Source organism: Tachysurus vachellii, chromosome 25 (genome assembly GCF_030014155.1).
Source record: "Tachysurus vachellii isolate PV-2020 chromosome 25, HZAU_Pvac_v1, whole genome shotgun sequence".
NCBI classification, from domain to species: Eukaryota; Metazoa; Chordata; class Actinopteri; order Siluriformes; family Bagridae; genus Tachysurus; species Tachysurus vachellii.
The window spans coordinates 12306578-12329005 of record NC_083484.1 but is presented as its reverse complement, the minus strand read 5'-3'; the positions used below and the strand labels follow the sequence as shown (position 1 = coordinate 12329005).

General features: G+C 38.8%; 1 protein-coding gene across 1 annotated transcript in view; it reads right to left on the bottom strand.

Moving 5' to 3' along the window:
- The window catches only part of zfpm2a (zinc finger protein, FOG family member 2a), a 143537-nt gene that overhangs the window by 27838 nt on the left and 93271 nt on the right, over positions 1-22428 (bottom strand). The window contains exon 5 of the mRNA XM_060861781.1: positions 18426-18537. Within this exon, the coding sequence (XP_060717764.1) occupies positions 18426-18537 (112 nt within the window). The remainder of the gene's footprint in view (positions 1-18425; positions 18538-22428) is intronic.

Below are 22428 nucleotides of genomic sequence, written 5' to 3'. Positions count from 1 at the left end.
CCTTCAGAAGTCACCTAATTAGTAACCCGTGTGTAATTTAATCTCAGTATAAATACAGCTGTTCTGTGAAGCCCTCAGAAGTGTGTTAGAGAACATTAGTGAACAAACAGCATCATGAAGACCAAAGAACACACCACACAGGTCAGGAATAAAGTTGTGGAGAAGTTTAAAGCAGGGTTATAAATTAATATCCCAAGCCTTGAACATGTCACGGAGCACTGTACAATCCATCATCCGGAAATGGAAAGGGTATGGCACAACTGCAAGCCTACCAAGACATGGCCGTCCACCTAAACTGACAGGCCGTGCAAGGAGAGCATTAATCAGAGAAGCAGCCAAGAAGCCCCTGGTAACTCTGGAGGAGCTTCAGAGATCCACAGCTCAGGTGGGAGAATCTGTCCACAGGACAACTATTAGTCGTGCACGCCACAAATCTGGTCTTTACTGAAGAGTGGCAAGAAGAAAGCCATTGTTGAAAGAAAGCCATAAAAAATCCCGTTTGCAGTTTGAGACAAGCCATGTGGGGGACACAGCAAGCATGTGGAAGAAGGTGCTCTGGTCAGATGAGACCAAAATTTAACTTTTTGCTAAAAATTCAAAACATTAAGTGTGGCGGAAACTTAACACTGCACATCACCCTGAACACATCATCCCCACCGTGAAACATGGTGGTGGCAGCATCGTGTTGTGGGGATGCTCTTCTTCAGCAGGGACAGGGAAGCTGGTCAGAGTTGATGGGAAGATGGATGGAGCCAAATACAGGGAAATCTTAGATGAAAACCTGAGAGTGGGGTGGAGGTTTACCTTCCAGCAAGACAATGACCCTAAACATACAACCAGAGCTACAATGGAGTGTTTTAGATCAAAGCATATTCGTGTGTTTGAATGGCCCAGTCAAAGTCCAGACCTAAATCCAATTGAGAATCTGTGGTGAGACTTGAACATCGCTGTTCACAGACGCTTGCCATCCGATCTGACTGAGCTTGAGCTATTTTTCAAAGAAGAATGGGCAAAAATTTCACTCTCTAGATGTGCAAAGCTGGTAGAGACACTTGCAGCTGTAATTGCAGCGACAGGTGGTTCTACAAAGTATTGACTCAGTGAGGCTGAATACTAATGCACACCACACTTTTCAGATATTTATTTGTAAAAAAAAATTTGGACACCATTTATAATTTTCCCATTTATAATGTGCCACTTTGTGTTGGTCTATCACATAAAATCCTAATAAAGCAAATTTTTTTGTGGTTGTAACGTGTCAAAATGTGAAAAAGTTCAGTGGGTATGAATACTTTTGCAAGGCACTGTAACACACATACATTGACACAATTCATGTCATTTGTTTGCTAATTGAAAAAATGTCCTCAATGCATCATATTAAGATTTGTCTCAACAACAACAAAAAAAAAAACAGTCGAAAGTCTAAAACAATTCAATTTCCTTTAATTAATATATTGTTAATTTTGTATTGCATTTTTTTTGTACAGCGTTTAATTTATATAGCATTTGGGGTCTATAGCATTTATTTTGTAAAGTGTTTGATTTGTACAGCATTTATTTTAGATAGCATTTTTGTATAGTGTTTGTTTTGTATAGCATTTTTTATAGCGTTTGTTTTGTATAGCGTTTATTTTGTATAGCATTTTTTATAGCGTTTGTTTTGTATAGCGTTTATTTTGTATAGCGTTTATTTTGTATAGCGTTTATTTTGTATAGCATTTTTTATAGCGTTTGTTTTGTATAGCGTTTATTTTGTATAGCATTTTTTATAGTGTTTGTTTTGCATAGTGTTTGTTTTGTATAGTGTTTATTTTGTATAGCATTTTTTATAGCGTTTGTTTTGTATAGTATTTATTTTGTATTGCGTTTATTTTGTAAAGCATTTTTGTATAGTGTTTGTTTTGCATAGTGTTTATTTTATAAAGCATTTATTTTATATAGTGTTTTATCTGTATAGCATTTATTTGTAATTTTCAATTAAAATCTGTTTTATTTATGTCTCACAGCAACTTTACAGAAATATAAAGAAATCAGAATGAAAAACGCAAAGATCAATATTTAAATTTCTATTTTTTGATATTTGTTTAGATTTATTTTTCTATATTTTTGAGAATTTTTTAACATTCACTGCCTAACATTTTTTTAACATTCGCTGCTTAACAATTTATCCACGTACTGTATACTGTACTGTAGTTACTCTTTAATGATGTGGAATGTCTACAAACATGTTTCATTTCATATCTTCAGTGTTATCATTATCATCAGCTATAAACCACCGGACCTTTCACCAGCCTTGCTTTTCGTGTTAAAGCAAAACCAGCCAAAAATAAAAAGGTTTTCTGTCTGGAAAAAAAAACCTTACAAAAAAGTGCTGACACTGGAGACTCCTTTCATAAATCTTAAATAGTCTCCTTACAGAAAATGTCCCAATACAAATAAGGACAGGAATTAAATTATATGGTGCATCCATTCATCTGAAATAGCAAAAATATTAATAAAAACGCTGCTGTTATAGGAAAAGACTCAACACCTTCTGGCCAATCAGATTTAAGTATTCATAGACTGGATGGTAAAGTAGCTACTGTAATACGGTTACCTAACAAGCTAGGGAAAAAAAAACAAAGAAGTCATTTGTTTGATAAGGCAAAGGACCAACCAGAAGCCTAAAACACAGAACTTTTAATGCTAATAGCTTCTTTAATCTAGTGACTATACTTTGTGTACAATAATCTCAAACACTTCATAGTCAGAGCACAGGTTATAAATACTACACGGTCCACATAAAGCGACATGCAAGCAACCAAACAGCGTATTCACTGTGTAGAGAAACGGTTCGACCTCAGTGCCGGCTCTGCTCAGTAAGTGTGGAGGATGGAGCGTTGAGATGAAAGCGAGCTCCAAACTGAGGTTATCTCTCATAATTAGAAGCCTGTGGAAGCTAACGCCGTTTCCTTCTGTAAGATAACTCTGGTCCGTCGTTCCTAATTTTGTTACGGACATGAAAAAAACCTTCTTTGACCCTATCTTATTAATTCTCTTGATTATTTTGCAATCTTTCAGATGCTTCTCTCATTCTCTTCCTCTCTCCCTCCCTCCCTCCCTCCCTTCCTCTCTCTCTCTCTTGTCTCTCGTCCACCAGGCGGCCTGCTTGCCTTCTCCATCGCCTGTTTTGTTTCTTCCTTTAATGAACAGTCGGATTCTTTTATTTCCCTACAAGTGCAGGATTTGCCTTATCAACCCCACTCCCTTTGAGGGTTGCCAATTGGTTTTATCCACGCATGTATCGCTGCTTCTCTCTCTCTCTCTCTCTCTCTCTCTCTCTCTCTCTCCATATGTAAGAGAAAGAACCACTCCGTCAACAAGCCTCTCCGTGGCACAGGAGAGATTAAAAACCTCGACATCACCTAGCTTCCAGCGCTACTCCCAACTGGTTTGTGTAAAACTCAATTAAACGCGTCTCTGCTGAATTCCACATTACAGTGCATTAAACGGAAATTCTTCAAGCGTGATGAAGTCGGAACTTCGCAGGGATGACTCGCTTTACACCTTTTCTTCAAGGTTTTGGACGTTCTGGGTGACAAAGTGACATCTTTCAGAGAAAACAAAAGTTTGACAGAGATTCCACAAGGCCCTTTGATCGCTGTGCGTAAACACGAGCAGCACGTCTGTACCTCGTGGCTAATGCTGGCTAATTGGTGGAGAGCGGCCCCTTTGGCAATTAAAGGTAAATATAATCAAATGGTCTCCCGTGTGGGGGGATGTGGGCTTAAGCGTTAATCAGGTGAAACAGGACAATACTAATATCTGTCTTATGGGAGTGATTATAGTTATGAAAGCAAAGCTACTGAAATCTACAGTAAAGTTCTTTCGAAGCTCTTTAGACAAAATCAAACATAATTCTATAGACTAGAAAGTCTTAATAATAATCAACATAATTGTTGAAATAAATTACAAATAAATTCTTTTGGCCACTAAAAGTTTTCTTTTTCCTAAATAAATGAAAAAAGGAAATGAAATAAGAAAAAATCATACATTATCAATATATTTAATATTCATAATTGGCGTAAAGTTGCGAATATTTGAAGTATTTTCAAAAGTATTTTTGAACAAAAACAACAAAAAAATGATCAGTTTTTTTTTTATTATTTTTTTTTTTTTTAGAATATTTCATTAGTTCGCTCTTCATTACAAATTTTTTGTCTAACTTTCAGGGAACAAACATAACTTGGATGCATGTATGTATGTGATCCCCAGACAGTAAGGAAACTCTTTTCCCAGCCAACGTTCTACCCCATTTACAACCATGAAATAATTTCCTGTTCTTATTCGTTCATCCTGATTTAATGGATAAAATCTGCTTAAAGCATCGCTCCCTTTAGTGCTGAGGGAGCCGAAAAATGGAGATAAGATGAAAAAATGAGGCCAAACTGATGACACTGAGAAATAGCACAATTAATAGTATTATTATAATGTATAATGTGTTATATCTAATTCAAGTCGAACTGCCTTTCCAACCCGGAGAGATAAGTGTTTTAACACACTCTTAATCGTTCAAATGAAGTCAGGCCTGTTATTTTTGGATTGTAAGAAGGAGTTGATCTCGCCGAACTCTGCATTGGACTCCCCACTTCAGCTTGTCATTCTTATCAAGAGAGAGAGAGAGAGAGAGAGAGAGAGAGAGAGAGAGAGAGAGAGAGAGAGAGAGAGAGACAGAAAGAGAGAGAGAGAGAGAGAGACAGAAAGAGAGAGAGAGAGAGAGAGAGAGAGAGAGAGAGAGAGAGAATAAGGGTGTGTGTGTTCCTCCTCTCATGGAATGCAGGAGCAGCTTTGAACCTTCTCTGCATAACCAGTAGGCATTCCATGACACACTCTGTGATAGTATAAGGAACACACACACACACACACACACACACATACACACACACGGTTGCATACTCCCAGGCTGGGCAAAGACCCAACGCTCCTTCATGTCTAGAGTGTTTCCTCTCCTGTACAGCCTGGGATGGGTCAGCAAGCTCAGATCTGCCCACACTGATACCGGCTGGGTGAAGGTTAGGTTGTATACACACACTCTCTCTCTCACACACACACACACACACACTAAGACAGAGACAGGGTTGTTTTACCATCACTGCTAACCTTGCTGTAGTTGTGTAATACATACTTTAAATAGAGAAGCTAATGAATGTTCCAGCTCCCGAATGTCCCACAGCTCCACTTTACTAAAGAACACTGCAGGAATGTTTATATAATGCTCAGTGTACTGACATCCTTTTGTGAAGGGGCGGGGTCTATGCCTCTGTCCGTCCACGTTTAAGAGGTGTGGCCTCTGTCACATTCTATTGAAGGAGGTGTGGCCTCTGTGCATGTCAGTCTGAGTAAATTCTGAGGCATTCTAATGAAGGCATCATGGTAATTGTTTCACATTCTAATGAAGGAGGTGTGACATTCATTCCACATTCTAATGAAGGAGGTGTGGCCTCTGCTCCACATTCTAATGAAGGAGGCGTGGCATTTGTTCCACATTCTAATTAAGGAGGTGTGGCCTATGCTCTGCATTCTAATGAAGGAGGCATGACATTTGTTCCACATTCGAATGAAGGAGGTTGGACATTTGTTCCATATTCTAATGAAAGAAGTGTGGCCTCTGCTCCACATTCTAATGAAGGAGGTGTGACATTCATTCCACATTCTAATGAAGGAGGTGTGACATTTGTTTCACATTCTAATGAAGGAGGTGTGGCCTATGCTCCACATTCTAATGACGGATGTGTGACATTTGTTTCACATTCTAATGAAGGAGGTGTGGCCTATGCTCCACATTCTAATGAAGGAGGTGTGGCCTATGCTCCACATTCTAATGAATGAGGTGTGGCCTATGCTCCACATTCTAATGAATGAGGTGTGGCCTATGCTCCACATTCTAATGAATGAGGTGTGGCCTATGTGCCACATTCTAATGAAGGAGGTGTGGCCTCATTGTGCCTGACCATCTTCAAAACTTCAATACTAGCTGCACAATATTGAGATCTTAAAGTATTACACAGAATCACATAATCCCTAACTGCTACGATTATTAAGCATTTATGCATCATATTTAATCATTATTTAATGATATTTCTGCCTCTGAGAGCTAAATCTCTTTAAGAAGACGGACTGGCAGTGTATAGCTAACATAACAATTCATATTGAGACAAAAACCTGATAAGATTAATTAAGGCACTCACAACCTCTTGATGAAAAACCAGCAGATTTTCACTGACTTTTAAATTCACTGGGGTCTAAAAGTTCCAGTTCAACCGGCAGGCAGGATGTTTGCACTACATACAGCTATAAAAACATGGTGTTAAAAAAAAACTAGCAGTACATTAAAGCGTTTCCGATGCCGATGCCCCTTCAACTTTGCAGCCTCTCCTGGCAGAAAATCGCCGTTAATCTGTTTCCCAGAGAGCAGAATTGGCCTCCTTCATGACCACTTTGTGAAGCTGGTCCCTCTTTGAATAATTCATGTTGGAAGAGCCACAGGCGAACACACACCCGGGTCTTCTGACGTGCTGAAATATCTCAGCTATGAGAAATCCATCAGTGAATATAACACGTCGCAGGCCCAGCTTCAGCTTACCATCGAAACCAGCATTTCAGGCATCAAGCCTCTAATTCAATTACATCGTAGAAAGCACTGGCAATTCACGAGAAATGTTCAGCCTGCCTTCTACCACCGCCTTCATGTACTCAGCTGTAATTAAAGCCTCCGTCTCTCCATTTTCCCCCAGTTTTAAAGTCCAGTTCTGCTATTTGCTTTTATCAGAGAGACATTGGGGTGCATGTTAGAGTGCCTCAATGAAATAAATGTTTCGCATTATTATTTTTCACTCTGCTGTGAATAGGTTCATGTTGCCATGTACTATTTTTTTCGCGAGACTGCTTATGCTAGCGCGGCCCTTTCTCAATGCGACTCTGAAATTGGAATTACGTCGCCTTGATGTGGTCCGGCGAACAATACTATTGTGACAATGTTGTCATTTTTCTTTCTGCTGCTGACAACTGCACCTTCTTTTATGAGGGTGGCTTGCTGACGTAAGTGCATCTACTGTATGTAGAGTGACCACACACACGCACACACACACACACACACTCACACGATCACAAGCATGCACATCACTTAAAAAAAGACCAGAGGAGATGCTAAACATTCTACGTGTGCTTACTGTACTTACTGTACCGACTAATACGTGACATGAAATTTTACTTGGACGTCGTCCATCTTTTTTTGGTCGGAGAAACAAAGAAAGAAACCAAAAAAGCACGACCTTTTCTCAGACAGGTAGAACTGATAATTCACTAACAATTTCTTTTCTTTTCTTCTCTTCCTTCCCCCCACATATCATTTTTTTCCTCTCTCCGTTTGGCCCTGGTTTCACCTTGTTGAGCCGTTGCCCTTCCATTAAAGGTAGCAACGTCTGCCAGCTCGCTCGCAGCTTTCTCCGATTTGTCAGTCATGAAAGGAAAAGCGGCTGGATGATAAATCTTATTTTGCCAGCTAAGGGCTTCTATCTCGCTGGGTGAAGAAAAATCCAGGGCCAAAAACACTTGCTGTTGCACGTTCGGGAGCGCCGGATTTAAGCCTTGTCCGCTCTGATCAAACCAGGATTTATGGAAGCATCATAACTCCCGACAACACCCAGCAGCTTATTAATTTTATATATTTCTGTCTGTTCCCTGATATTTCCAGCCCTGACAGTCACTCAAGATAAGCCAAAAGCCCTCTGACAGGATAGAGTGTATATATATTTTTCACTGCTCTCTCTCTCTCTCTCTCTCTCTCTTTCTCTCTCTCTCTCTCTCTCTCCATTGAATAGGTTTTAGCTGAGACCTTGAGAGTGCCTTGCGGTGGTTTGATTTGTTGTCATCTTTTTTTTGTCTTCTAAACCGGTTTTCAATCAACTTGAGCCCTAAAGAGTGGACAAGCTCTCACAGATACGTATTGTACATGCACGAATCATGTCAGGAACAAAAAACGCCAAAGCAAACAAACGCAGAACGATGTGCTAATTAACCAGTAAAGAGCCTGAAGACGTTGTGTTGCCGCGTCTCAGGAGGCCTATGGGATCATTCGTATGTTATGTATGTATTGTATTAATGTATTTAAGCCTAAATCCCTAATTAGTGACATTATGGTGTGTAAGCAGTGGTCTCCGTTTTCCCCGATGCATGCTTGCAGTCCAGATTAATTGTATGGCTCATAGTATACATTCTGTACTGATAAAATAAAATAAAATAAAATAAAATCATTATTAAGAAACAGACAGCTTGAAGACAAACAAACAAACAAATAAATAAATAAATAAATAATTCTTAAAAAATAAATAAATGCATGAAAATATAAAGCTCTTCTGGGTGTAAAATAAAATACTAAAACCTATAGTATCTAAATAAATATTACTAAATGAGTTATTAAATTAAGGTGCAGTGATACACATTTTTTTAAAAATACAAATGATAATTTAAAGTTAAAAGTACAGTTTGTTAGATTTTAAAATGAATGAATAAACATATATCAAAATATAGAGACAGAAACTCCCTTAAGAGGAATCAGATGCAAAACACACATCGTCCTCTTCGAACGCCAGATTCAAGTAGTCTTTATGATTACAGCAGCAGCTCTACAGTCTACAGTCTCCAGTCTGCAGGTAAGATTTCCCAGTGATGTATAGTAAGAAGCGTAGATTTTATCAGACATACCATATGCAGTTTCATTAAATTGGCTCGGCAGACTTGTTTTAAACTGCATCATTTACAACTGCGATTCATCTCGTAGGCAGCAGAGGGCTCTAAATAATAATACTAAAAAAATAAATAAATAAAAAACAAAAAAAACAGTAAATTGATCATGTCTTTTGGTGCGACTGTTGTTGATTTCTGGGCTCATCAATAGCTACATGAGTTCATCGACTGTCAATTTTCACGATCCTCAATAAGCCAGGATGACCTCTGGCATGTAATGTTTATGAGAGCATTATAGCCACGTTATGGTGCCATTCACAAAGACTGGACAGATGGTGCCTCCTATCAGCTCTCTCTCTCTCTCTCTCTCTCTCTCTCTAACACAGTATAACACACACTACAACAGTTCCACACTCCACACAGTGCCCCATCAGAGTATTAGCGGGTGTGCACTCGTCTCTTCCATCACGCTCCTAGCATAAATGGCAACGACAGCTGAAAAAAAAAACGACCTACTGTAGAAAGTGAAAAGAAGAGAGAAGCGGTAGACTACAGATGGTATAACATCCTTTTCTGTACACGAACACACACACACACACACACACGAGGATGGATGGCGCTGTCTAGGCGAGCAGACACACTCTGTCATCCCGTTTCGTGTACCTACAGCAAGGCTGCACTCCGTGTCCCGTCACACCTCCTCTGAGAGGTCACGAGTGTGTGTTTTTCACTGTTTCTTTCTTTAAACACACATCGGTTGAGACACGGCATCCTGAAAGCCTCATCACATCTGCTGTTACAATACAATCGAGTTTTTATTGTTTGGGCTATTTTGTGTGTTGCATGGAGGACAAAGTCCTGTTTTCAACACAAATACAAATATATACTAGAATTAATGAATTTATACAGAAATCATCTATTATTTTAGACAAAATATAATAAACTGTGATGTAAAGACTGATGTCTGTAGTGTCAGAGAAACTACGTGCATCTCAATGATTTCTCCAAGATTTTATTAAATGATGACTACATGTGGTGTTTAAGGACAAGAACCTCCTCATCAATACACAATTGTCGGACTGTATATTTATAATCACACCCTCCAGTGTCACCCAAATGAGGATGAGGTTCACTTTTGAGTCTGGTTTCTCTCAAGGTTTCTTCCCCTTCCATCTAAAGGAGTTTTTCCTCACCACAGTCGCCTCAATCACCTTCAGGCTTGTTCATTAGGGATAAATACAAACACATTTGAATATAAGTCTAACATTAATCTTTGTATTATATTAATCTTTGTATAATATAAAACCTTTTGTAATATATTTCTTCTGTTCTGTAAAGCTGCTTTGAGACAATGTCCCCTGTTAAATGTGCTATACAAATAAATTTGAATTGAATTGAATTTCAGTAAACAATTCCTCAAAGCTGCTCTGTATACAATCTCCACTGTTGAAAGCACGATACCAATAAAACTGAGCTAAATTGAATTGAATTAAATTTTTTTTAAGGGATTGTAGCATTACTTTACAAAGGTTATTACATCATAATATCTAAAGAGCCTATCAGGATCAATATGCAAATGAAGGATGTAATAAAATAGCTTGTTTTCTTGTTTTCACTGGTTTAACAGGGTAAGGGGGCGGGGACGGGGGTGTTCACGAGGCCGTATCTAATTAGCATTTTCATAGAGTCTGGATTTATTCATGAGGGATTTTTTTTTAGCTTAAAATTATTTCTATTTTGGAGGAACATTTTTCAAAACAGGTTTGGTTTCATTATATGTTTTAATATAATAAGTGGCACCTTTTTTTAAACAAAAAAGAGGCATTTAGATCACGGTAATGTTACTCAATTATAAGCCTATATTAATGAGCCAATAATAGCTCTGGCTGTATGCTACTGGCTGTAAATCCAGTCTTATTTTCTATACATTATATACATTATATACCTGATGATTATGTTTGTGATTTTAAGGAATTAAACAGGACAGCTTACCTGTAAACCTTTTATTCAGTACACCAGGCCTCCATATTGAATCAATTTTTCATACTCTAAATACACATTGGTTTCTGAGCACTATCAAAACAGCATATAATCACATTAGCTTTTGGAGATTAATTATTTAGTAGATATTCTCTATTGTGGGCACCACGTTGAGGAAAAAATCGACCAGTGGGGGAAAAAAAAGATGGTAAATCCACTTATCCTGATCTCCAAATATGCTGGGAGATAACCAGCAACCAAATAACGCACTATTAAAAAAAATGAGTCACAGAAGAAGTACGTGGGTGAATTTTCCTGATTTAGATTCTCTATCTTTGCGCTTTAAATACACAATTGCATGTAGAACTAAAGTGTGAAAAATGACAAAATGTTAGAGGAATTAAAAATGTAACGATTAGGGGGTTTGACTGGAGATCTTATATAAGTCCTTATGCAGTCTTGAAGGCTTAAGGAAAGAACTGGTATATATATTTTATTGTTTTGTTTTGGGTTTTTTTCTTTCAGTTTGCTGATCTATTAGCCACAACCAGAGTGTTTGTATGGGGGTGGATATGTGTGTGTGTGTGTGTGTGTGTGTGTTCTGTTAAAAGCTCCTGCTCCCACATTGACACAAAGCGTGCCAATCGATACACAAGCATTTCTCACCATCGATTATATAATTATGCTGGGTTAAATCATCGCGCCTACGCAGGCCTTTAAAGGATGGACTCTACACACACTATACATACACTCTCTCTTTCTCACACACACACACAAACACACACACACACACACACACGCGCACACACAAAGCTGTGGCACTCCAGGTTGCAGGTACTTCACAGGGCTGATTAGGATGCCGCTGGGGTGCTTTACATCACTCTTATTAGCCCCTGTGCTACACAATAGGATCATAATTAATGGCAGCAACAGGACCCTGCTTGATCTTTACACGCTCTCTCTCTCTCTCTCTCTCTCTCTCTCTCTCTCTCTTTTTCTCTCTCTCTCTTTGCTTTTCAATCTTTTATAAATCTTTCTAGCATTAATCGTTGGCAACCCAGAAATGAAGCAAATGGGGCACTTATTTACATACCTATATTTATTAGACTGGGAGCGAACATACAGTTTTTATTTGAATAAAAACAATTAACTGCTTTTTTCGGTAATTTTCTCAACATCCCTGTAAACAAAACACAACTTGAGACGGAATGAAAATGGAAGAAACATAGTAGTACAAATGAAAACTCCCCAACTTTCACACAAAATTGGATGCGATGGCACTAATACAAAAAAATCTGTCAAATCAACCTAAGTCAAAGAACTGTTTTTGTATAAACTGTTAAAACTATGCATGTAAAGTTTACCTAAAAATTCTTTGAGTTTACCTTTAAAATTCTACCAGTTGTAGCTATAACTTAAAATTCTACAAGTGTCAAAAGTATGCATATAGATTGAGGCAGGAATGATTATGTATTTATTTTTAATACGTTGGCGCTACAAATTGTGGAAACTACACAAACAGAGTGTGGCTAGATGAAAATTTCTACAAGTTGTAGCTACAAATTATAAAAACTATACACATAGAGTAGGGTTGGTAAAAATATGTCTACAAGTTGTAGCCCTAAATTGCCAAAACTATACACAATCAGCAAGGTTCAAGAAAACTTCTACGACATATAAAGTGTCAAAAGTATGCACAGAGAGCGAGATAGGAATTTTTAATTATTTGTTTATTTATTTATTTTTTTTAAAAAGGTGGTAGCTACAAATTTTTAAAGCTACACAAATAAAGTGTGGCTAGATGAAAATTAATACAAGTTGTAGCTACAAATTGTTAAAACTACACACATAGAATGTGGCTAGATAAAAAAATTCTACAAGTTATGTGTCGTAGCTACACATTATAAAAACTATGCACATGCAATTGAAGATATACTGAATAATTACATACGCAGCAAATACACAAAATTTGTGTTCCAATTTAGAATTTACAATTTAGATCATTTTTGCATTTAGGTTTAGGTTGATCTGTAGTACTGTATGTAGCTGTGTACTAGATTCTGTATGAAGACGATTCTCGACTGCAACAACACGTCTTGTGTAGAAGCACATTTCTACACTCCTGAATTCTCAAATCTGATTCGTCTTTCAGTTCAGACTGGGTTTATAATAATGCACTCATTCTAAATACAAGGTCATGTCTACGAATCTCAACACCTTTGCAGCAACTTTAATTTTTTAAATGTCATTTTTTTTAAACAGGAGTCTCCACTGACAGTGTTTTGCTATACAGACCTAAAATGTTTTAATTAACATGTTGCATGTCTTATGTCTTGTTAACTTAAAAAAACGAGAGAAAAATAGAGCTTATATTAAAAACAAAAAACGAACTTACATGTTTACAGTATATGTGATAACAGGAAGTTGTTTTGTGGACATTAAACAGGGATGAAAAATACAGCATGAAATTCTATAATTAAATAAAAAAGAATACACTGATAAATTGCTGAGGTATAAGAGGAATAACACAGGTTAGGAAATGCTGTTATTGGAAAATATTCATCTACCTGGTGGCAATAGTATCTTCATGTTTTATTCCTGACTTCTCTTTATCGTTTATTTTTCCCCAAGAGAAGGTTTTGACTTTATACACATGGGCTCGACAAAAAAGCTTTTAAAAGGAAAACTTACATAGAGTAAGTCTGAAGAGGCGACTTATAGTGAGTGCACTATCTAGTGCACTATTCTGTAACGTATTTTAGTGCAACAATATAAGTAGTAGGAAGCAATTTTGAAATTCATGCAGCCACTTCTTAAACATATTACCTCATACTCTCTCCCTTTCTCTCTCCCTTTCTCTCTCTCTCTCTCTCTCTCTCTCAATCTTCTCCCCCTCCTTCTCTTCCTTCTCGCTCCCTCTCCTCCAGTCGCACCAACCCTGACCGTGCGCACTTACCGCCTGGCTCAGCGTAATCAATTATTGTTGCGACAGAATCATTAATAATTTCCTAATGAAAACGATTCTGTTGATCTCTGTTGTGTTTTAATTAAACATAATTACACCGGCGCTCCGCACTGCGACGGGGACCCCTTCAGGGTACGACTAAGTTTTAATACACTGATAATGAATTTTTGACATTGTGTTCTGTTGTTTGGTTATTACGCACTCAGTTTGCCTGGCTTTGCAGATAGCAGATAATAACCCAGGCACCTCCTCACACTTTACCACCGTGACGCACCAAGGGGAGGTTCGAGCAAAGAAACAATTAAAACCTGCCCCTTTTTTCGCATGCGCCTTTTTCCCATATCTGTGCTTTGAACCTGACTTGGCTTTTAGTGTTTGACTGAAACTTTTTTAATTCAAAAGGAGGAGTTTAGTGAATAGTTAGTGAAGTTAGCTGGAGTGTGTCAAATTTTCACCATCAAACAAAATAGAGGTAAACATTATCGACATAATAATAGCTGATATTAATATTACTACAAATAACTCGAGTAAAGAATAAAACATCATGTACAGGCAAACTGTTAAAGGCAAATAATCAAATAACGAAGAGGTTTATAATTATTTTCCTGTGACAGCAGGACATAACACATTTTCCATCACATTTCTATCCATTTATAGTTACATTTAAAAAGTGAAATATTAGCGAAACAAGCTAGTTATGTTATACTAAGTATATAACACTGGAATAATGTAAGTTTTATCAGCTAGATCCAGTCATCTTGAATATGGTTTGTTTTCTGCCTCATTTATTAAAAAAGTTATTAAACTTGTCCAGTTCAAAGTGCACAAAAATACTTAATTTGACGTTCACAAATTAATTAACAACAATAAATACGTTCATTTGTTAAACACTTTTTGCCTTTGTCCAAAATTCACAACAATGTCCAAAAACTATTATGTTTAGTATTAGGTGCAGAGTTTAATGTTTTCATCTTTCCTTACTTGATTCCTACGAGATCATACAAGAAGTAGGTTTTTAATGGCAACAAATTTCTAAACGTTCGACAATAATTCGTCTGCTACTCGAATTAATGTTTCTTCGCCTCCGTCAGCTTTCGCTCGTAGTTAGCCGTGTTAGCATGTCCGTGTGTAGGGTTTTCTGTCTCGAGGGGGGAGTTCTGCTTGTGCGTGGGAGCTGAAAGAAGCTGCTGGAGTGTGTAGACGGTGTATTGTGGCACTTGCAGGTGGATAATGAGTTATAGCGATGAAGTGTAGAGGTTTAGTGCTGCCTGGATCAAGCCTCACTGTGAGGCGAATGCAAAACAAATGGCACTTGGCACACTGAGATACAGTAAATACTTATTCTGTAATGTTCAGTTATACCTAAACAGAAAAAACTGTATACTGTATAGCTGATATATACTGTTTTTATATCTATGGCTCAAACGGTTAAGACTCTGGGCTGTTGATCGAAGGATCTGGGTTCAAACTCCAGCTTTGCTAAGCTGCCACTGTTAGGCCCTTGAGCAAGGCCCTTAACTCTCACGGCTGTATCATGGCTCACCTTGTGCTCTGACCCCAACTAGGTTTTTGTGAAGAAAGATTTTTTGAGGGATGTTGTATCTTAGTGTTTAAGGTGTTGGACTACTGATTAGAAGGTGGTGAGTTCAAATCCCAGGTCCACCAAACGTCCACTGCTGGGTCCCTGAGCAAGGCCCTTAACCCTCAATTGCTCAGTTGTATAAACGAGATAAAAATGTGAGTCGCTCTGAATAAGGTAGTCTACCAAATGCTGTAAATGTAACATATACTTACATTTACTAGACAAAACTCAAGTCCCAGTCTCGCACTTAACTCTAATTTGAAGCCTTCCTGTAGATGTAGCATGACACAATAGCAGACTAGATTTTGCCTGCTTGCTGTAGTTAATAGCCTGCAGTGTTCTATATATAGGTCGAAGCCTGTCCTGGTTGCTTGTAGCAACCCAAAGGGGAATCATTCTCACCCATTTATAATGAATGATGCCACACAGGATGCTGGGATACATTCGTTAGAGGGACATTTTCTATATATCCCTTATATAACACTTCAGCTCTGCCTTGGTTATGTATTACTCTTATTACACAGATTACACGTCCCTGTGCGCTGACGTAAGTACGAGCAACAAATTAATCGCTACAAACTACACCGAGTGTCTTCAGGCACTTCTGTTTATGCGATCGAGCCAAAATCGTACAGCTCTGCACTTCTTCTGGTCTCATATAGTCGGTCTAATGGCAAAAAAAAGATTACACGTAATCGTCTTTAACAGCTTATCAAAACTTTAATGATTCAGCTGATAAAAAGCACAAAGTTAAGTAGCCGGTTAAGAGGATAACTCCCCCAGTGCAGTCTAGTGATTAGCCCACGAAGAACCAGGAGGCTGAAAATCCGCCAGTTGCAAATCCCGCTTGTTCGCTCCGTTTCAGAACCCGAGTTGAGCTGAGTTATCCTTCACAATTCACCCGACTCCCGTCGCCATTTCTGTACCGTTATTTAGTTATTTATTTTTTTTCAAATGTCACCCGTCGTCATCAGGCTACTTAGCTTGAGCTTCATGTAAAGCTATAAAATCGTGGTGTCAATGTGGCGCGATCTGCAACAATGGAGCGCACTGTGACTCACCCACACGCGCTGTGATGGAAACGGGAGGCGACAGGGAGCCTCAGATCTCATCGCTGCGACTCTGTTATGTTTTGACAGCATGGGAAGGTTGTGTTGCTGTGCTGCTATGAAGATATTAAGATGATGCTGCTGGATATCGTATAATGCAAGCGGACGGGATGTAAAATTAAAGACGACTGTAAAACCTTTGTTAGTATATCGTCATGTTTTCTGTTTTGAGATTGATCACTAAATAGTATCAAAGTAATATTTGTCTGAAACCATGCTTATAAAATGCTGTGTGTGTTTGTGTGTATGTGTAATGATATATGTGTAATGGTGTAGTATCTAATTCCAGACATGGATGCTAGTGTGGAAAATATTTTACATAAATCTGGCACACCGCCAAATAAATTTTTGACACCCTTTTTTTAAGAAATCATGAACATATTTCAGCAGAAAGACACGGGCTGCGTCTCATTCAGCTCCATACAGTAGTTCACTATTCAGGGTGCTGATCAGGGAGTCCGCCACTTTAAGGGCTCTCTCTCTCTAACTCTCAATTGCAAAAAATCTTTCTAGTGCACTGACACTAAAACTCCCTAAAAATCCCACGATGCACCACAAAGCCCAGCAAGCATCGATGCTCACTACAATCCTTTACTAGAAATGACGCAATATATTCTGAAGCCTCTCAGCTGGAAAGAAAATGGCGGTCAAACCGAACCATGCGACAAATTCGTCTACAAATGTAAGTAGCTTGTTATTATTGTTGTAGCTCTCAGCTGATTACTTTATTTGTAGTTCTGTATATTTCTTTGTTTGAGTCTAGTGACTGTTAAGTATTTACTGATTTAAAGAAATAAAAAAAAATCCACTAGCTAGCCTACAATCCTTCAAAAAGATATTTGTTGGGGTTTTTACAGTGGCCGATGAGGATGTCACCAAAACTGTGGCATCAGCCTGATCACCCATCAACTCTCACTTAGAGAGCTAGCGAGCTGATTGAAACACAGCCATGAATATGTTTTCTAATCCAGCTTTCTGCTACATGATAGACATATTGAGTAATATCTGATAGTAAAAACAGTCAGTCTGAATACAGGTCTAAAACCTTGCAAGCCAAGTGTTGTGTCCTGTGATTTCCTCTCACATCGAAGGCAACATTTGATCAACTAAGTCATCAACATAGTAATGTCCCATAAGCCTAATCCGCTGTGAATGAAATGAATGATATATTTATGTCCAGTTCTCTCTTTTCAGCCGAAGATGCTAAAAAAAATTCCCTTAAATATTTCAGGAGCGTAAATCAATTCAGGAAAGTTTTTCAGAACTACATATTCCCCAGACCAGCGCAAGAGGCTCAGATCTAAGTTTGTTATGGTCGTCATGGTTACATGGTCACAGTGTACTGACCGGTTGCTTAACTCAATAACGGCGATGTTTTCAAAACACTCGTTATCATCTGCCTGCTCGCGTTCACCCAATCAGTTTCCTTACCCCAGTGGTTTTCATCCCTTTTGTGTCTTCCTCTTCTGTCTGTACTTGCCTTAAATTATTTTAAAGCAACCTCCATTTCTCCATCATGGTCAAGCCAGTTATAGTCGAATACTGAGTTTGCTTATATAATGGAATATTGCTCTCCTTACTGTCGTAACTAGCATGTTCCTAATGCCAGAGGATGCTGTAGCTCAGTGATTAAGCTGTTGGATCAGAAGGTTATGAGTTTGAATCCCAGGTCCACCAAGCACCCACCGCGGGGCCCCTGAGCAAGGCCCTTAACACGCAATTGAATAACAATGAGATAAAATGTAAGTCACTTTGGATAAAGACATCTGCCAAATGTTATAAATGTAAACCTCTTTTAAACGCATGGATGAAGATGCATTTTTTTGGCTCACCTTGCAACCTTTCTTCTGCTCTCTTTCAGCTCATAGTATGAATGTGATAAATAAATGCACAGACACTGTACATTTAAATGAAGTAGGTCTTTCAAGGTATACATGTTTATATATGTATATCGGAGATGGAGCAAAAAGAGAATGCAAGTGTTATGCGAGTGTGTGTGTGTGTGTGTGTGTGTGTGTGTGTGTGTGTGTGTGTGTGTGGTAGAGCGATAAACCTGGGATCATACCTTTGCTGTACACCACGCAGTTATTTTTGTTGTCTTCTGCTCCTTGCCAAGTCACATCCAGCAGCCACCTGGGGCCTGAGCTCAAAACCACTGGGACTGGGGCCTTGCTTTTCTGTGGGAGGAGAGATAACACACACACACACACAAAATACACAAGGCATTAACTTACTTCAGCAATGATTAGAGAGCACATTATTAAGAGCATGATATGCTCAACTGGCACCCAGCGACGAACACGAACGCTTTTTGTATCGCCGAAAGAGCGAATAAAACAAGGATCCCTCGTGTGAGCTTTTTTTTTCCCCTTCTCTTCTCCCTGAGACTTTTCAGGGCCTTGCAGGATGCACCAGGCTTTTACAAGAGCTGAGAATTATGGGAAAATATTTTGCACGGCGATCCCGGTGTCAGATCTCTCCCGATTAGCCACTGATCTCGGGTGCCTGGGAAAATTACGGGAAGAATGCAGATGGCTTTCGGCGGGGAAGAGAAAGCCGAGGTGAACTTTGGGCGCGTTGTCCAATTGCTTATCGGCTCCGCGGGCCGGGAAGAATTTAAAGAATCGGTCTCCATTTCAAAGGGCGGCGGAGGTTAGGTGCCGTAATGCACCGGCGAGTTATTCTGAATGCGCAATATCGTTTTTCTTCTCGGGCGCCTGGGTCGAGCTTGAAGTTATTTCTCTAAATCAAAAGTAGTGAAATAGGGGGCATTACTCTCCATGTGCCCTGATGTGGACACAGGGCCACTGTGGCTGCCTGGCTGTTGTATTTATTCTCCACTTGATTTTTATTCAATTTGTACGTTTTTTTTTTTTCAAAATGCCATTTCCACCCTCCATACAAAGGGCAATGAGAGCCTGGAGTACATCATGGCTGAGCTGCACTGCTGTTACAGTAGCTATTGCTATTACTGGCAGGCAAAATGTCAGGCTTTCTAGGCCATTACTTGCCAACCCTCGGGCTCTCCTTCATTAGAGCGGCGCTGAAATGGTTTAGCTAACAGAAAATGGGTGGCGTGCCGTCTCTCTCTCTCTCTTTCTCCATCTCTTTTTCCCTCTTCCTCTCTCTCTCTCTCTCTCTCCTGAGACACTATTACTTCTTCCAGCACCTTTTTTTATTTTTCTATTCCTCTGTCTGTACGGATCAGTTACATTACATCTCTTTAATGAAGTATGATGTAAAATCTAATGCTGTTCTTCACGTCGTCACGATCAGATATGATCGGATCAGAATTCTATAATTCATCACAACACGCACACACACACAAAAAAAACAGCTTTCATTGAACAAATTGATGTAGAAAATAATGCCGATTCCATTGTCTATGAGTATAAACGAATGATTTTATGGACGCAAACGTGATATAAAATGTGCCTGGATTCTGTTGGCTTTCAGAGACCTTTTTACCTTGTTGGATAACTTTACACCGAATTTTAGTGGTTGAAGGTAAATTTTAGATGCTTATGATCAAAGACATGGAGATTCTCCAACGACATCTACAAGGAAAATGCATCGACCTTCGGTCTTCCCGTTAATCCGAAGTTCGGACTGAAATTTAAAAGAGGAAAAGCGACAAATGTGAAATGTTTCAATTTTAACATGAGGATACAAAAGCTAGTGTTAAAAGCCAGGATTCTTTAACTATCTCATGTTAGCATAAAGAATTATTTCCTTGACTGTTTCTTATGCTAGCCACCTAAAAAATTAATATACATTTTTTTCACGAGTTAAAAACATTTGTACAAAACATTTTGAGTCAGTTTTCTATAGAATTATGGTAGAAATCTGGCTTTATTTCCATAAGGACGACAGTAATGTAGTAAAGTAGGTCAGTCTGCCAGAATAAACCTATGATGATTAAAAATAAATAAATAAATAAATAAATAAATAAATAAATAAATAAATAAAGCAAGTTCGTCCTGGTGGCTTAGTGATTAGCATGTTCGCCTCAATTCCCACGTCTACCCTGGAGTTTGCATGTTCTCCCCATGCATTATAAGGGTTTCTTCCCCCAGTTCAAAGTCATGTGTTGTGGTTTGATTGGCATCTCTAAATTGTCTGTACCGTATGAAAGGGTGTGTGATTATACCCTGTACCCCAAGTTCCCTGGGAGAGATTCTAGGTATCCTGTAATCCTGTGTAGGATAAGCTCTAGAGAATATAGACAGGAGGATGAATAGTGCTCCTCCTATTCGTATCTGTATTTGTATTTGTGTGTAGTAATTAAACATACTTAATGTTAAAAGAGAATAAATTAGTTCTGATGTCATTGGCATGAATGTGGCAACATGTTTACGGGGATCGTGAGCGGCGCAATGGGGAAGCGTTTGCCTCTTTGATTGAGATGCAAACTTGGCCCCCATGGTAAGGGTAATGGGTGGTAAGACTCTCTCTCTCTCTCTCCTGTCAATCACAGTACCACTAGGCAATCATGGGTGTCTAAGCTCAAGTATGCAGAAGTGTACAGAAATATGAGGGAGTGTGTTTCCCCACCCTGTGATGCAGAACGAGACTGGCTATAGTAGGTGTTTAGCTTTCTTACGGTTAGGGAGAGAGAAAGGAAATCGACAGATCTATCAAAATGAAAGACACAACAGATTTAAAAAAAAAAAAAGAATTCAACACTTACTGTAGTGGTGCTGAGTTTTGTAGCTAGATACACTGTCTCTCTCTCTCTCTCTCTCTCTCTGTGTGTGTGTGTGTGTGTAGCCCCCCTTCTATCCACTTCTCTCTCTCCTCCCCCTCGTCTCAATGTTCTCTCGTTTTTCATCTCGGCTCGCTTGCTGCTCGCCGTGTAAGAGATACAGTTTGCGAAACAGTGAAGTCAGCGGCCCAGTGATTACCAACCGATGCTCCAAATTCGCTATAAAATGAAAATCAATATTTCCACAAGTCGCTGCGACATAAAAGATAACCTTTATTGATTTTTCCCCGACTTAGGCTTGCGTGATAGGATCTAATATAAATTTTCAGCCGCTTGGATTTGTATCAGAACACGAGAGCAGGGGCTGCCGATAAAGTTCCACTTCCACATCCGATATATATATATATATATATATATATATATATATATATATATATATATATATATATATATTAACTTCCTCCCTTTTTTCCTTCTCCTCTCCTCTTCTCCCCCTCCCCATCTTGTTCACATAGCACACTATTTATAATTGGCCCGGTGCGAAAAAGCGCAAAGCTCCTATCAGGAATAGGCTCCAATGTTTTTTTTTTTTTTATTATGGGGAAGCCAAAGCCAGTTCCAGATAATTTGGAAATTTCAGGGGGGATTGTGATGGAGCTGATGGCAGCACAGGAACCTGTAATAGCCTGTGTGCCCGACTGATTAAATGTTGCTGTAGATGAAAGAGACCTGCCTTAGCTGCAATAAATTAACCGATTGCGCAAATCCCAAATCGCCGCTAATCCGCCCTTGATACGGTGATCCTCTGATCAGCTGAAGGAGGTGAGGGGAAAAAAAAAGAAAGAAAACGGTAACGCGCTCGGTGTCGGTGACTTCTACTGAGCTAATGATAGCACCGCTGACCTTCATGACATGGAGGAGCCTTTTTAGTGCAGATCTTTACGCTCCAGGTCGCCACAAATCAATCCTGCAGACAGACGACTTGGAAGTATTTTTCTTTCTAGTATATTTTCCCCTTCTCTTTTTTTCTTTCCACATGTTTTTATCTCTGACTGTTAACCATACGGACAAAAAAAGAGAGATGAATCATAAACAGACAATAACACAAATTGTTCTATCCTCTTTGTGTGAATTAAGGTATTGTCTGAATTTGAATGAATTTACTGCCGTTTTCTTTTCCTCCCTTTCTTTCCAAAGGACAAACGGTTTGTTTTAACCTTTAAAGTTTACTTTTATTAAAAAAAGTATAAATTAAACAAGCTAATATTCACAGTTCATTTAGCAACAGTGGTACTAGGTTACACGTGGGATCTGTTCAGATTAAAAGCAGAAAAAAACAATAACCTGTTACAAAAATAAGAAC